This window comes from Protopterus annectens, chromosome 1.part1 (assembly GCF_019279795.1).
Source record: "Protopterus annectens isolate FY-2018-M chromosome 1.part1, PAN1.0, whole genome shotgun sequence".
Classification (NCBI taxonomy): domain Eukaryota; kingdom Metazoa; phylum Chordata; order Ceratodontiformes; family Protopteridae; genus Protopterus; species Protopterus annectens.
The window spans coordinates 16,251,167-16,269,235 of record NC_056726.1 but is presented as its reverse complement, the minus strand read 5'-3'; the positions used below and the strand labels follow the sequence as shown (position 1 = coordinate 16,269,235).

At 39.1% G+C, this 18,069-nt stretch overlaps 1 protein-coding gene across 1 annotated transcript in view; it reads left to right on the top strand.

The window, feature by feature from the left end:
• The window catches only part of PDZD2 (PDZ domain containing 2), a 2,738,687-nt gene that overhangs the window by 723,923 nt on the left and 1,996,695 nt on the right, over positions 1–18,069 (top strand). The window contains exon 3 of the mRNA XM_044073368.1: positions 10,661–11,477. Within this exon, the coding sequence (XP_043929303.1) occupies positions 10,990–11,477 (488 nt within the window). The 5' untranslated portion in view covers positions 10,661–10,989. The remainder of the gene's footprint in view (positions 1–10,660; positions 11,478–18,069) is intronic.

Sequence of the window (18,069 nt, the reverse complement as noted above, 5' to 3'; positions counted from 1 at the left end):
AGTCTGAGATCACACAGTCTCCAGGGAAAGGGCATATTCCTCTACCCAAGGATTGCCAGTCTCACACACCTGTTGACCATCTCCATATATTGACTAAATGCTGTCGATTAAACAGATGTTGACAAACAAACATTTAGACCAAATGCAGGACCCCATACACACACACACACACACACACACACACACACACACACACACCCATACATATCTATATATATCTGTATATATATATATATATATATATATATATATATATATATATATATATGCGTTTGTATATGTGTGTGTGTGTGTGTGTGTGTGTGTGTGTATGAAAGCACTCCATATAATTGAACGTTCGTAATCTCAAACCTGTTTAACAGTGGCAGAAGTGATTGAAACTCATTTGATTGTTTCTGCCAGTGTTAGGTCCATGCAAGATTGTGCACGTGGGGAATGGAGAATTTGCCCTTTCTCCACTATAGAGTGGTCTCATAGTTGGTTTATATAATTATTGGGGGGTTTGGGGGACACAACCCCCACATAGGAGGGTGCAGGAGGGCTTGCCCCTATGCAAAAAAATATGTATTTTGTTTTTTGTTGTTTTGTCTTTTGATCTTTTGGGATCAATCATTAGCTGCTTGAGGTTTGTGTACTCCGAAGTTTAGAGATACATGTGTGTGTGTGTGTGTGTGTGTGTGTGTGTGTGTGTGTGTGTGTGTTGAGCTAACTGGTTATACCTGACCTTCCTTTATCTGGTCTGTAGTTTAAAATGCTGAGTTGCAGAATCCATTTAAAAGACTGCTGAAGCTGCCTGCATTGATGCAAGTTTCTGTGAAACATAAAACTCTTTGCTGAATTTGGAAGGTATTTCAAAGAAGTAATATAACTGAAAAACTGTAAGAAAAGTATATGTAGGCTATATTAGACGTATCACAATTAAACAAATCATAGGATCACAGGATCATAGGAGGTTACTAGGCTAATGGCCCTGGGTCCTTACAAGCCTAGCCAAGAGTTTATCCCAAAAAGAAACCTCAGTCATCATATGTTGCCCCTGTCAATGAGGGACACAGGTGGAACCCCTTGGACAAATTTGTGGTTTCCCATCCTCTCATTAAGGTTGTCCTTGAAGAGGATCAGCAAGGTACTCCATTTGACGTGTATGGGAAGTCTATTCCAGAGACTGGGAAGCCTCTGGGAGACAACCCTGTCTCTCCAGCAGGTTTTGTTGATGTCGCATATTAGGTTTAGGCCTTTCAAGTGGGTAATGGGAGAGGACTTAGAGTTACAGGTATGGGGCATCTGTAGTAGGGCAGGGTCCGATATTAACTTGTAGGCGAGACAGAGATCACCTGTGAGCAGTCTGTATGATATCGAGTAGACTGACAGTGATTTGAGCCTGTCCACATAGGACAGGTGTTGGAGCCCATGGATTCTCTTTGTGAGGTATTTCTTTGGCCTTTCCAGTTGGTGCAGATGTTTGGAGAGGTACATTCCAAACGGGGTGTTATACTTAATTATTAGCCTAATGATGGAGGAGTACAGAGAGGTAATAACCTCCTTTTTTCCTAGATGCAATTCTTTATCTTTCCAAATTTCAGGTCCAGAGTGTCCAGAAATGCTTGTGTGGATACAAGAAGAAAGACCATGAAGGGTATACATAATGAATTTTGGAATGATAAGGAATTTGTTTATTTAGGTAGATTTAGTATGAGATTACATGTGCCTTCCTTTGTAGGCACAAGGAGCATTCTTGAATAAATGTATTTTCTTCTGTCTTTGGTACTCTGCTCTATGGCCTCCTAACCTAGCAGTTTTATTAGCAGAAGATACACCTGAAACACCTGGTACCCTGGAATGGGCAGTATTTCCCTGCACTTTGGAAGGTTTAGAAATTACAGTCCGTAGCTCTTTTGTAGAAGCCTTAGGACTCCCTGATCCTTAGGTAGGCTTTCCCAACATTCTACAAATAATGCTAACCATCCACTTGTCCCATCTGCAGAAGGAAAGGGGAATAGGCTTGTGGGTAGGGGGTTGAGGTGGGTATTTTAAAGGGGAGGGAGGGGCATCAAGGTTGATTCATAGCTGTTCCTCTAGCAGTCACAGCGACAGAAGCCCCCACGCATCTCATTTTGTTTAGCTTGCCATTATTTTCCAGATTTACCCTTTTTGCTTTACCAGTCTTATTTTTGGCCTGCTTTGAGAATAAAAGCCAACATTTGGTGGAACAATTTCAGTTACACTTTGATGGATGGGATTGACAAAGCTGCTTGACTGACTGCATAGTCTTGATTTCACATCCAGCCTTTTAAAGATACTTTCAGCAGGGGTCTGAAGAGGACACCATTATCTAAAGGGGCATTGAAAAGGTCTTTCTTCACATGGTCTGGAGGGAGTATGTCTCCAAATAACTGACTCTGTAGCTGCAGTCCTGCAAGATGTGTCTACAGCATCATACCCACATTTCTTGGAGTGTTTGGCAACCTGGGCTGAAGAGGTAAGAGTTCAAGCATCACCTGCTTCAGATTTTATCCAGTAACCCCTCTGACATGCTCCTGCAAGGTTTATTGGAGGGTAAACATGTGGATGTGTCAGTTTAAGGCTCTGAAAGCCTGTGTGGTGGAAGTGTAATTTTTTTTCCCAAAAATCTGTTGAGTATTCTACTCTTCCAGTCATTAGAAATAAAGTTTCACTGCTGGAATAGGCCAAGGGATATTATTGAAGAATGTATAGGATTCCTTGACTCTAGAAAAAGTGATCAAGCATCAGCCTCCAAAGATACAATAACAAACACATATTCTAGGACATTTGTGACTGGAGGAACAGCAAGTTCCCTGTACTCAGGCAAGCCCATGAAATCTCTGTATCCGAGTACTCCTTTATCTCCAGTTGGAAATCCTCCTTTATTTTTTGAATGTTATTCTAATCCTGTGGAGGTGAAGCAAAGGATAAGGTTTCCTGTTATCAAATTCATAGGTAGACACAGAAGGGATCTGGTCCCCATAAGCTAGTTCCCACATCTTTTTGGGTGTCTGTATCTGTTAAAGAGGTTCCAGCCTTCTTTTCTTAGAATAGTCTCCTGACACCACAAGTATTTCAACTGCTGGCTGCTTGGACTTAAGAATGGACATGAATTCCAGAGCAAAAGTTGCTGGGAAGAAGCACAGGATGTGCAAGGGACTTAGACTCTAAGTCAGTCTACTCTGAGGGAAGCTGGTGGGCAGTGGTTTGGTCTGTGGTACTTTAGGCCTAAGTTACTCAAAGTGAACTGCCTTGGAGATCTCAGAACTTTGGCAGGTGACCAAGGCCTCCGTTTGGGCTGGGGTGCCCATGTCATTGGACTAGGAGGACATGTGTACAGTTTAAAGTGTGGATGACTGCAGTGGTCATGCCAGAGGCCCTGGCAAAATTTGACTCTGAAGATGGGCTATGAAAATGCCTCTGTATTCAAAGCCACCATACATGCGGTGTCCTATGGACTGTCCTCAGTTTATTAATATTTTGCCCTGTGATGCCTATCAGAGTGCTTTTTCTTTGATGGCAGGTTCCCAGAGGCCTTGGCCAATGCTATAGTGGTACAGAACCAAAAGCATGCACTCTTTTAAGTCACAACTGGAGAAGGGATTTTGTTATTCTCCTCATTGTCCTTTGAGTGAATCTGGCACATGGCGAACAGGTATCCATGTCGTGTTCTGGACTAAGGCAACACAGACAGCAGGAACAGTAATCTTTATGAGGAAATTGTTTCCAGCAGTCAGCACAATTATTAACCTTTACAAAAGTTGCAGTCACAGAATCGCTGTCAGGTATGAGAAAACAGTAAAAAAATTACTATTGTCAGTAAAATTACCCTGTGGAAGCAGGCTAGCAGACACATTGATAATGCTGAAATCATTCAGCCATACTGAACTGCATGGCAAGAATGATCTAGAGATGATGAGTGCAACAGTAATCATCTGCATTTATGGTTACGTCCCTAACACAACTAACACAACTACATTTTCCTTCACCATTCACCATTCTTCCAGTAGTTGCTGTTTCTTTCATGGACTCTACTTTGCCTACCTTGGGCATTTAATTTTTCTAGCAACTTATTAGATATTGCTTGCATGTGTATTTCAGCTGTGGGAAATCACTTTATACATATATGTTGATCCTTGTTTCCTGAAAAAAGACACTGATTCAAAGTCCTAGGATAGCAGGACATGCTTGTGTGTGTGCATTAGTGATATATTTTATAGTAAGCAGAATTTATATTTGTACCATTTAAAATGCAGAAAGCATGTTTATGTGGTCATAGCAGACAGGCTCAAACCTTTTTCCTGAAAGGTTTTGCACTTTTTAATTATTTTTTAAGGAGATTTCAATTCCTCCCCTATACATCAGTATATATATAGCCACATTCTGTAAGACTCAGAATTCTATCAATATGGGCAGATTGTATTTCTGTATTTCTGTGTTTGTCTTTAACTGTATGTGTGTGTGTGTGTGTGTGTGTGTGTGTGTGTGTGTGTGTGTGTGTGTGTGTGTGTGTGTATGCATGTGTGTATATATATATATATATATATATATATATATATATATATATATATATATACATATAATACATTTATATGTCTGTGTTTTGTACGTATATGTACACACATCTATATATCTATTTATCAATATCTGTATCTATCTATATGTATGCATGTATGGAGGTATGACCCTCCATCGAAAATTCAGCTGTATGGGTATGTATGTGTTTTGATTATGTTTTTTCATTTGCATGACCTGTTGGATTGGTGTTTGACTGCTAATGCATCTGTGTAACTTTAGTCAGCCTGCAAACAAGCCAAATAAGAGCAGTGTTCTTTTCCCCACTGATGTGCAGTCTCATCAAAAATAATTTTTATTGAAGTTTCAAACTGAATTTGATATTCCAGTGTGCAGTTATAGTGCATTGAGGGAACTACAATTCCATCCCGTCAATGGCATGTTATGACTGAATGTGCGTGTATATGTGTATGTACTTATATATGAGTATGTATTTCAAGTACTGAATACAAGACACTTGTGCTATACTTCACAAGTTTGGTTCATGGGTTCATAAGTATATACTAGGCTAGTGACCACCAGGACCTTTGTAAGCCTAACTATGCAACCCAACCTGATTGCATCCCCTGGTAACATGTGCATCTTAACTTGGGGATATGTTTGTTAGGAAGGGTGTCTTAATTAGGAGGTTGTTAAAAAGTTATGTGTGGGGTATGTTAGTTAGGGAATGTTTATTGTCAGCCTCTGTCTATAAGAGACATGGGGCCAGCCTGGGGATGTATTTGTGGTTTCTCATCCAGTGGTCAAGGTTACTTTTGAATAGGGTTAGGGATGGACTCTGCTTTACATGGATGTGGTGCCTGTTCCAGAGCATGGGGATCCTTTGAGTCATATATCTTTCTTGCCAGCATGTTTTATTTATGTCACAAGCAAGGTTCAAACCCCTGGATCTAGCATTTTTGGCGCTGCTTGTTTTGTGGATGTGCAAAAGCTCCATCAAGGCAGGATCTGTGTTTTATATGCCAAGCATAGATTGCCTCTGAAAAACCCATAGGAGACTGAGGATACAGATAGGGCTCTAAGGCAGTCTGTATAGGACAGTGTCCTAATACCCTGGATTCTCTTGGTGAGGAACCTCCAACTGTGATATATGTCTAGTCAAGTACATGCTGAAGTGGGCACTGTACTCAGTGATGGCTCTGATAATGGACCAGTACAGTGGTACTATTAGCTTCCTTGGACTTGGATGACATACACTTGCTAATAGGTTGGGTGACATAGAACTATTTTCTTACTGCCTTGGCTATGTGTTGGTCAAAGGCCAGATTATTGGCTACCTATATTCCCAGATCTCTAAACTACCAGGTCAACTTTTAGGGGTATCTTATCAATGGAGTAATTTGCCGGAGTAGGTGTTTTCCCAAAAGGCACTATAATGCACTTTTTACATTGAATTTTTAACCTGTGGCTTTGGCTCCAGTCATTTGTCTGTGTTACACCCTCTTGCAGTATGTTAGTGTCCTGGGGGAAATTTATGATAGCTACCAATTTGCAGCCATCTGCAAACTTGATGGGCTAGAGGCCCTTGACATTAGCCCTGACCTCCAAGAAGAAGATGGCGAACAGGAGTAGGCTCAGTACAGAGTCCTGTGGTACTCAACTGGTGACCTGCCTCTTGGTGGAAGTGGTCTCACCAATATTACCTTCTTGGGTCCTATCTGAGAGCCAGCTGGCAATCCAGCAAGTTGCATAGACACTTATGCCTAGTTTGGTGAGTTTGCCCATGATGCTTGAGTACAATACAATAGTACTGAATACTTTAGCCAAGTCTAAGTAGGCAGCATGCATTGTTTTCCCTTCATCCATTGCCTTGATTACCTTCTCAAAGAAGTCTACCAGGTTAAGTAGGTATGACCTTCTTTTGACAAAACCAAACTGGGCTGGGTGCGGTGTCTGTAGGTTGCCAATGTCTTTGTTGATCATTTCCGTGATAATTCATTTCATGCTAGACTAGTCAGACTAATGGGTCTGTAGTTTCCGGGGTTGGTTGGTGGTCCACCATTGTGGAAGGGGGATAACTGCTGTTGTCTTCCTTTTGCTTGGTTATAGCCAGTTTTGAGGCTGTAGTTGAGAAGTGACTTGAGTGGTCCTGATAGGCTATGTTTCAGGCTATATAGAAGGACGCTGGTTTACAAAGTCCATTGAACATGTGGGAGAAACAGACAAATGTAGGTTTTGTAAAACCAAACTGGAAAAAGTCACACACCTTATTGCTGGTTGCGACACACTAATGGCAGAAGGACTGTATACTGAAAGGCATAATAAAGTGGCAAGACTGTTGCACTGGGGATTGTGCAAACATTATGGTACTGAAGTGGCAGAAAAACACTGGAAACATGAGCCAGAAAGCATCATAGAAAATGATGAAGTTTACATCACATGGGATCATCCATTGCTAACAGTTCAAAAGATAGATGCTAAAAAAATGGATATAGTGGTCCAAGAAAAGAAGACAAAAGCAGCATTGATCACTGAAATCACCACACCCAGTGACTACAGTGTCCTGTGTACAGAGAGATGTAAAGTCATACAATATCAGGATGTACAGGCAGAAATGAGAGCAATGTGGAAGAAAGATATTCAGACAGTTCCAATAGTAGTAGGAGCAAAGGGTCTTATAAAAAAGAATCTACAAGCGTGTTTAGATATGTTACCAATACATGTAACCCCATACGAATTGCAGGAGTCATTACTGGTCCCATTGTGGGTGCTGCGAAGAGCACTTCTGGCTGACATCAAAGATTGAAACAGTACTAATTTCATGAACTTTAATCGTACTTTGACTTAGAAATGGGGTTCATTCCCGTCGTGGTATTAGAAAGCCAAAAGATTTGGAGAAATTAAAAAAGAGGCAACCTGGGAAATTGTCGGGCCCCATTGAAGCTGTGTTTTTAGGCTTTGTGAGTGGTGATGTGACCTACTCCCTGCTGATAGCTGGGGGGTATGCTGGTAGGGATTTCACAAATGGTGACAAATGGAGTGGGTGGTAAAGTCTGAGTTGAATGTTTTGGCCTGCATATTCGCTGTGTCACTGTGCTTACTGAAGGTGGTACCATTTACTGCCAGTTCTGCATACTGTTCTGTGTTATCTCTGAGGTTTCAGACATAGCTGTAGGAGGACTTGTGGTTGTCTTTAGCCTGAGAAGCTAACTTGACCTTGTAATTGGCCCTAATGGATTTAATTAGTCCTCCTAGTGCACTTTATTTAGAGTGATAAAAGGGAAAATAAAAGCAAAATGTCACTTGTCATCAAAAGAAAAAATCATACAAGTCATTCAAATTTTTCACCTCAAACAGAATACTCAAAACAGTTTTTGGTAAATCCAAGCAAATCTTCATTGGGTCTTCCTTTAGACTTCCCATTACTCCCGTTTCTTCTGTCATGTGGTAAATCCACCATATGGCAACTACTTGGAGTACTCATTATTAGTAAAGCCCCCCTCTTTGTTGAGAGGCAGCAGTTTCTATTTATTACAGTCGTCTCTTTTTAACATTATCACAGCAGGTGATTTTTATCTATTTTGTACATTAACCAGGTAAGCCGACTGGACATAAGTATCCCTTCTTCTCAGGGGCAGCCAAGGAGCACTGGCTGGCCAAGTAAGTTGCTTAGAGTGACAGAGTAGGTAAATGGAGGTATAGGGAATCAAACCCTGTGCCTTTGATTACAGAGAGGAGCTTGTTAACAGCTAAGAGCATTAATCCTTTATGGTAACTGCCTGACCATTCACTTAGTTTCTGCTATTACTTACTCTCTTCTACAATAATATCTAATATAGACACCACAACTGAAAAAGTATCATATGCTGTAAGTCACATTTCTTGCAATATGAAGTCTCTTCAAATTATTTTCCCTCTCTCTCTCTCCTGCTACATGACTGTAAGTACCGTGGTATTACTGTATCTGCAATGACGTCTTGTGTGTGTTATGTTCTTGCACACTGAAACTGTACTGTAGTATTTCTTTAGAAACATATATTTTGCTATCATTTTGTATTTCATACCTCTCCTGTCTGAACCGCTGCTAAAAGGGTTTTACGCCCAGTCAGACTTTCCGGGCAAACAAAGCAATAAAAAAATATAAACACCCATTTGATAGTACATAACACAGAACAAAATAGAATTACACTGTAAACAATATTTTTACATCAAAATAGGTAAATGCTCATTTATAAAACTTAATCAAAACATTCAGGAAAAAAAGGTAAATGCACCCCCCCCCCCCCCCCCCCACACACACACACACACCTACAAAGGGCAGGAGTAGTCCAAATCCATGTACTAGTGTGTTTTTCTGGCTTTTTTTTTTTACTTCCACTCCCATTCTAACATGTTTCTATATCTTCTTCAGATTTGCATTCCTAATACACTTGTGTCACTATTAATATAGAATATATGCATTTATTGAGCAATTATATCCTGTTTATGCATGTATCATTTTAACTGGTACTCTAATTTATATACATATCTGATAATACTGACTTCTGTGACACTGGTATGCATCCAGCAGAGATTTTCTTCTTGTAACAAAAGCTGATGTCACTAAATGTGAAGAAATGCTTAATAGTAGGTTCTCTCACATTTACTTATATTATTTTTTTGTTTTTAAGGCTTCATCCAGTAACCAGCTGTCACCCAGTTTCAGCTACATGTATTATAATGAATTTGTTCTAATTTATCAGCACTCAGCATATCAAAGCTAAATCAACCCAATGAGCAAGTCTTGGTGGGCAAGCTATTTCAAATTTTTTATGTGGGGGCAAAAACCCTCACATTCCACATGCAGGGTATTATGTACCTGAATTCCCCCAAGTAGTTTAGCAGACTCCAAGTTTGCCTTATCCATGGGTAACTTATATATTTTCAGTGGGTTGCCCATTTGTTCTTGCACGCTTGATGAAATTATCTTCATTATTTCTGATGACGACTTGCTTAACTAAGACACATTTCAGTACATTAATTGTCGCCTCACAGTAAGACGCTGTCCGGTTCGATTCTCAGCTAGAGCGTCTTCTGCATGGAGACATGCGTGAATGGGGTACCTTCGTTGAAGGTTGTGCATCAGGCCTGGCAAGCCGGTACATAAAAATCAACTGCCAATCATTAGCGGACCGGAGTTCCGCTGTGGCTAACTGGGAAAAGCCGAAAGACACAAACAAGAGGCTGCTGATTCTTTCTTTCAGGCCCATTAGTATGTTTATAAGTTATTTGCAAATATTATCCCCTTAACATATTTATCTTTCTCTTTAAAGATCAAAATAGGAACAGTATCCTATAGGATTCATGTTAGCTAGATGGTATGTGTACATAAAGAGAAATGTATTTGCACAACACTGATTGCTCAAGCAAGTCAATAATTTTATTTAAGCATAGTATATGGTCAGCTGAAGTTTTGTTAACTTTGGTCTGTTATGGAATATAGTTCCTTATTTTGTGTTTATAATAAAAGTAGTCACGATACACCGGAATGTGCTCAATGTAAATTCACCAAAAAAAAGGAATATAATGAACTGTCTTATGAAAGGTTAGAAAATGTGGTACTCTATACAATGAGCTATAGATGAATTAAAACCCAGCTGTGCTTAGATTTTAAAATTTTCCATGTTGAGGAATTAAGAATAAGTTATAATGTAGACTGTTTACAGTCCACAGATAATTTAAAGGGAGGACAGGTAGCATTTAAATTTCACAAATATAAAACTAAGGTATAAGAACCAGGTTTATACAGAATACAGAATAAGGTTTATTACTAATTCATTTTTGAAACTGTGGAATAGGCTGCCTCTGAAAATTAGATTAACTCCGTGGAGCAATTCAAGCATTTGCTAAATACATAGATGGGGCCATTAGTTTATTCAATCAGTTTGGAGTCTGATTTCTGATTATCCTCTGGCCTATAAACAGTTAGTCATAGTTTCAAAGTTTAAACTATTGATCTGCTGTTTTTTAGCATGCCTGTTATGAGCAAGTCAGAAATGCGTTTTCAGTAGTAACAGACTATTTTTAAATGTTAAGACAGGCATTGTAAATAAATCCCACTCCTTCATCTAGTTAACCCATGTCTTTTTGTTTTATTTTGCAGGAGACAGAATGATTCATGATTTTTGTAGAGGAAGAAAGATTTTATTTAGACGATCTGACTGAAATATGGTCCATCATGCCATTTTTGAAAGTTTGGTAGAAAACCCTCATGTTGCTGTATACCTGGACTGACAGGTACAACATATATTTTATTCACCCATCCCAGGACAAGCCACAGAACACTGGCCGTCTAATCATAGATCAAAGTATGCTGCATTCATAGTGTTACAAAGTAGTTGACTGTATAACTGTAGAAAAGATTTCTGGCATTTTGATATAGAAACCCAGGATTTGCCTCATTTATGATGCTGGGGTTCTTGGGTTACCATAATGCCCATCACCCAGGAAAATGCTATAATTTACCTTCCTCTTTTGGATCGGTGGTTGCACTTCAGCCTGCGAGCAGAACTAAAAGAGGGGTCAGAATGCACAGGGCAAAGGCTCTGTCAGTCTGCAGTTCAGAAGTTATGTGAATATATTCAACTCAACTTTGCTGTGCAGGAGAGCCAGTATTGTCCTAGCCCAGGCCGAGGAGATGTAGAAGTCTGCACAGCTTACCTGGTCAAATGTGATGGAGACAGTGAGGATCTCGGTCTCAGTTTTGGAAATATCCCTACATTTGGAGATGCTGGAGATAGAAGGAGAGGAGGCAAAAAAAGGAAACTCTTAAATGGACCAGTGGTAGATGTTGGGTGTGTCTGGGTAACTGAGGTGAGAAAACATAGTCCTGCTGCACAGAGTGGGAAATTCAAGCTCCGTGATGAGGTACTTTCTCTAAATGGACAGCTCATGGTCGGAGTGGATGTCTCCGCTGCCAGGTGAGGTCATTCAGTATTTACAGTGAACTATTTTTTGCTGAATTAAAGGAAAATGCCACACCAACTCTGAAAAAAATAAAATGTTTTCTTCATATCTTGAATGTATCAGAAACACTCTGTTCCTTATTATGTTTTGAATTTTTGTACAGCAAAATGGCTGTAATGAGGGCCAACATACTGACATGCTTTTGCATTCTAGTCTGTCTTGTTTGCAGAATTTGGCTTGGGTCCCTGTAGTGTGACATCGTATAGATGCCTTAAGTTATTCTTCTCCTCAGTTTAGTTTCAGTGATAGTATTGGGACTTTTGCTTTTAGGTGGCCTTATGAAAGTGGTGCCATTGCTTCTTTTTAATTTAATTACTCTTTTCTGGGCGTACCATAAACTGGCAAAATTCATAATGGTCCCTTTACATTTTCTTCATTGCAAAGTGGTAAAAAAGAAGGGTTTTGTCAAGTGTTCAATGTCCTTACCTTTCACCCCCAGAATCTTTTTAGCTTTGAAAGTTTTTCACCTCTGCTCATTCATCATTGATTGACAACTGCCTTTTTAAAGAGATAGTAAGGCAAGTTGACAGTTACCTGCAGTTTTGATATAGTGCTTAAGGTTGTAGTTACATAGCTACAAGCAACACTTCAGTGGCAACCAAATGAGAATATTTACCAGTTTATTTTGTCCATGTAGTTTTTCAATGTACGCCATCCCTCTTATTTATAAGCATTTCCTGTAATAGTAAACTATTTGAAAAACACATTCACTCTACCTGTTATTAGGGCTTTATTGACTTTACAAGAATGGTTTCAGTATATAACTTTAGGCAGTAGCTAACAGTGAAGCAACACAATCTCTGTTGTCTAACTTAGGTTATGCAGACTGAGGCAAATTCCTTTTTCAATCAACATGAGACCTGAACAGAAAAAATGGTAACGCCTTCATGGTCTGTGAAAATGAAAAAAAAAAATGAAAGATATCAAAGATTTTATGGGCATTAAACAATATCCAGGCAATATTATAGACAGAAAAACTAACTTTTCTATAATGGTTAATTACATCGGACACCTGAATTTTCTTTAAATTGTTTCATTATTCTGATTATACTGAGGCTAGTAGTTCATCAGAATATACGCTTCAAAACAGAGTCTCCTTTCCTGTTGTAGCATTAGTATGAAATGCCAAGTTTAACTTAATTAGTACTGTAATGGATTTCAAACTAATTATGCTATCCTATTGTTGTAAGTGAATTTGATTGTGGCGATCCAGGAAATTAATGTGTACAGTTAGCAGGCTGTAGCATTAGCTGCAGTAGTTTTATTCAGCAGCATTTCTAGAAAGGGGTGACACTGTCACTCTTCTGTTTCTGTCCATTGACCAAGTAATTGTATTTTGATGGTATTTCAAGCCGTGTTCTCAATGCGTGTTTTACATTTAACAGATTGACTTGAAAAAATTGGTTTCTCCATTGTTCTGTAGTTAAAACCTCTGTACACTACGTGCGTGTGTGTGTGTGTGTGTGTGTGTGTGTGTGTGTGTGTGTGTGTGTGTGTGTGTGTGTGTGTGTGTTTGGAGCTGATATTAGCCTAAGATTAAACTCGGAAGAAGTATTGCTATTACGTATAGATCTTCACATATGCATTATAGTTCAGTGTTATTTGTATGAATAGGTGTCAGTTATACTGGGTTTTAAAGATAGCTGGTACAGTTTATTGTGTGGTCAGTGATCTTTGAAGAAACAGATCAGTTTTGTATTTGTGTTATGCTCCTTAAAATACACCTACCACATGTTTTATAAAATAGTAATACCATAAGCTTTTGAATAATTCTTGTCAGCAAATATTAAGGTTGTTTAAAAAGTTTTAATTTGTCTACACTGTGAAACAACTCAACTAAATTCTATTTCCGTGGGTTCAGCAAGCTAAGCTGCAGAGTACAGGATAGATAAAGAGTGAGAGAGATCGAGAGCGAGAGAGAGAGAGAGAAAGCGAGAGAGAGAGACCTCCTGCCTCTCCGTACACACTCTGCTTTTCTAATACCAGTATTTCACTGGAACTTTAACTAGTCAAGAACACACACTGTGTTTAGTGTTGCCTGAAGCTTGCCTGTCCAGACGACAGCAACATTTGTAGCTCCCTGCATTTTTGTCCTTGAAATCTCCCAGCATCAGCATATTAATCTTGTTAGTAATATTTCCTCATTATTTAGATGGCTATAACTTCTGATGTTCCTTTGTCAGCTTTCCAGCCTACTGTCATTAGTTAACATTGCAGTGTTGGATATGAATATAGAGGATTAGGGCTGGTTGTTGATTTGAAGAACTTCTTTATGCCCTTGAAAGTTAGCAATGTGAGCCGTTATTTTCTTTTTGAGAAACCAAGTGAAGGCCCTGCAATTGGATTAACAAATGGTGTTTGGGGTAAATGAATCATGTTTCCCAGCGATAGATGTTTTAGCACTATATCTTAAGTGAATTAGTGGATTTGCTGCAGATTTCCGTTGTGCTCTTAAAGTGTGTTCTTGTTACAGCAAAATTGGTTAGAGCCTAGTTTTGTGGCATACAACTGGAGTGGTTTCAGAGCTCATGGGACCATCCTCCAATTTCATGTTTTGCTGACTTTCCAAAAATAACTCTGAAAGGAAACTGCATGGTGGTACTGATCAGACAAAAGCATCCTAGAACAAGACTTTTGAAATGCAATGGTTATTTTAACCCTTTTTGTCATACAGTAAGCTGAATGGGAAGCCCAAGCCATTTCCAGCTGCATATTCTCTTGATCCATCAGTTGCCGTTTTGTGTTACAGCAAAGGGTTTGCTTGCAAAAGTTTAGATTAGATATTTTAAGCAATTAAAAAGGGCCAGTCTGAGGACATGCAGGAAGAGTATGCTCGGCAGATGTTTTTATATACTTACTAGAAACTTCGTAGTAGGGGATATGTTGAATGCAGATGTTAAATGTTGAAGCCATTGTTTTGATAATGGTCTTAGAAGTAGCTAACCAGCAGGGACACACCTCATGGTTTTATGCTGTCAGCCAGCTGGCCAGTTAGATGTGCATCTGCTCATTTTATAGAACTGTTACATAAAGTTAGTATCTGTTACATATTTTATATTATGCTGTATTTTTTTAATTCAAGTAATGCTTAGTGCAAAAAGGGTTGGCTTACTGAAGGCACCTATTTTGTTGTGGTAGATGCTCTGAAACATATGAACAGACTTGGCACCCTTTGTATACTGGAATCCTTACATTTTTTTTTCATAACAAGATAATTTACTCTCTGTTAATGATATGTGTTTCAGTGTAGTTACTGGCAAAACTATAAATGTATCTGTGGTCTAGGCACAGTGAGAAGGCATACCGTGAATGGATGGCAAACCATTTTGTAATACTAAGTAAAATAATTTACACACACATACACACACACACATACACACACACACACACACACACACACACACACACACACACACACACACACACACACACACACACACATATATATATATATATATATATATATATATATATATATATATATATATATTGGTCTTTTCTTTCCTGGAAAAAAATAGATTTTGGGGCCAGTAAAAGCCATGCATGGTATTTTGGGTGTTACTTACCTTGAGAGTACATATGCAGAGTTTATTTACAGTGTTATTGAGGTCTGAACTGAGCTCTTCTGCTACCATTTTGTCTAATGCTATATTATTATTTGAGGTAGGGATACTATTAATGTTAATCGATGGCTAATCCCTACTTCGATTTTTGTCTTAGTGCACAAACCTGAAGATGATTTTAAGTAATGCCTTCTACCTTCCCTGATGACAACAGTATACATATATTATTCTCTACTTTGGCATTAGTGCCTGAAGTCTTGACTTATTTTCATTGTTTGTCTCTGTGAAGCATGGCTGTCCAGATACCTTGTACTGTCCATTCCTATTTCTGCCCTTCCTATACCTTTTTATGACTACCTCTTTCTTAAGTAGTTCAAAAAACAATGACCTGATATACTTGAGTGCATAGTCAGTACTGTGGGATCTAAGATAATGTAGAGTCCATACTCACAAATGTCTGTCACAGTGATAAGTATATTTAACCTTGATTTATCCCTGGTTTCCTTAAGTTTGCTGGGGGGGTCTTTGAGGTGCATTACTCAATATGATGAATGTTTAGCGTAGAATGTTTTTGTTCCTGGTTGCTTATCAGTACAACAGTGAGAGTGATTACTTGTTGAAAGTTCCCCACTGAAACAGAGATTTTGAATAATTACCTGGAAAAAGCTCTTCACAGTTTAAGTTGAAGTTACAGTTTATACATATGACTGCTTCATTATCTCAGTTATAGTTCATTTAGGTGTTAATGAGTAGAATAGTTGCACCACCACAGACTTGTCTTAAGTGTTACCCAATGATGTTTTCTCACCTCTGTCCAACCGGATGGGACACAGGTGGACAGTAGTCTCTCCTTTGATAATCACATCACCACAGTAGTCAGGAAATCCTTCTACGTGGCACACCTCATCACAAAAGGTTTCTCATCCAGAAAAAAAGAGGTAATTGTTCCCCTCTACTCATCACTCATTAGAACCATTATAGAGTACAATGCTCCTTTTGGTATGTACCTCACAAGACATCTACAACAACTGGAAAGGCCGCAGAAGTACCTCACAAAGAAGATTACCGTTCTCCAACAGATACCCTACGCAGACCGTCTCAAAAAACTCCAGCTGTACTCTGTTGCATATCGCCTACTCAGAGGTGATCTCTGCCTAACATACAAAGCTATGTCAAACCCAGAGCTGTTGGATATGCTCCACTTAAAGAAATCCCAATCCCTCCGAGCTACACGCTCTAGGGACCTAAACCTTGTCACCACATTAAACAGAACATGCCGGAGGGATAGATTCCTGTCCAGAGACTTCCCATACTCTGGAATAAACTACCTATCTATATCAAACAAAGCTCCTCATTAGCACTCTTCAAGAAAAATCTTGATGATTGGATGGGAAATGGGAAATTCACCCCGGGGATCACCTCTGTGGCTCTGCTCGACAGTGGCCCAGGAAAATAATTTTCTTGGGTGGAAAAAGCCAGGGTACCTTTTTGGCTGGGCTTGTATAGGCCCCAGGGCCAATAGCCTAGTACCTCCCTATGAACCTATAAGGATAGCTTCTGAACTTTCTGGGGTAGTTTTTTTAAGGTGCAGAAATTGCTAGTCCTGTACCTTCTTTGTCAGTCTTGTTCTTTATTTCTTCCATTTCAAATGCAGTACCCTCCATGAATGGCCGGAACCAGGCTTTTTATACCACAGAGATATTAGGGTTATAGCAGTACTCCATTTCTTATGTTTCCCTAGCTGGGGTGTAGTATGTGCAATTCACTGTAGTGTTATAATTTTGCATCACTGGCCTACAACTATGCTAAAGGTGAGGACACAACAAAGTACAAAACCAGTATAACTGTACCAGCACTAGTGTGCACAGCCTTTGAAATGATTGACATAACTGTACAATGCAGTACGAGTGATTGGCAACACTGCCGCACATTCCAGGTTACTGTTGTTTTACACCTTAACCAAAAGGTAAAATGGTTACACAGAAAAACCATTCAGTAAAAAAAAAAAAAAAAAACTGCAAGAAAAACCCATCCAAGCTAGAGTTTCAATGTGTGATACCTTAAACCTACTGCAATGGAGGCCCATGGGATATATGCAAATGACCCCTCAAGGACATTAAGTGTTTTAGCTACATGGCTCCTCAATTCCATGCCTTTTTTAACTTTTTAAGTCTTTATGGTTATATTCAGGCCAATAAAGCCAAACCCCACTAGCTGTGGACATGCATGTTTTGGCCTTTTTTATTGACCTTGTCAGCAGAGCATAGTGGATAGTTTAGCTGTACTTCAGAAACACATGGAATAATCCATGTAGCTGAAACACTTGATGTCTATAAGGGTTCATTTGCATATATCCCATGGGCCTCCAATTCAGGAGGGGTAAGGTATCACACAATCAAAATTGCAGCTTGGTTGGATTTCTCTTGCAATTTTTACTGAATGGTTTGTCAGTGTGACATTTCTAACATTTGGTTTGAATGTTAGTTGCGGTATTTTGCAGGCACCTTAATTTTTATCTGCATTGGCTGGGTTTAAAGATCCTCTGTTTCTGAAGTATGCACTTATCCTGTATTGATGAAATCAATAAAAATGTTAAAACATTTCTGCCCACAGCTAGTGGGGTTTGGTTTTATTGGCCTGAATGTAATCATCAAGATTTAAAAAGTAAAAACTCTTGGGTTTTCAGAAGCCATATAGCCAAACAATTTGGATGTCCTTGTAGGATATTTGTATATATCCCATGAACCTCCATTACAGGAGGTTTAAATTATCACGTGGTGAAAACTCTAACTTGGCTGTGTTTTTTCTTGTATTTTTTACTGAATGGATTGTATTTTTTCACACTTCAAATGTTTCTACTGTGAAACCTTTGGGTATATAGTCTATGCTTTACAGTCAATCATTGTACATGTTAAGATTCCAAATGGTGCCTAGAAATACATCCCTGCACTTGGCCAAGGAAAGAAGGGACCCTGCTAGTGAT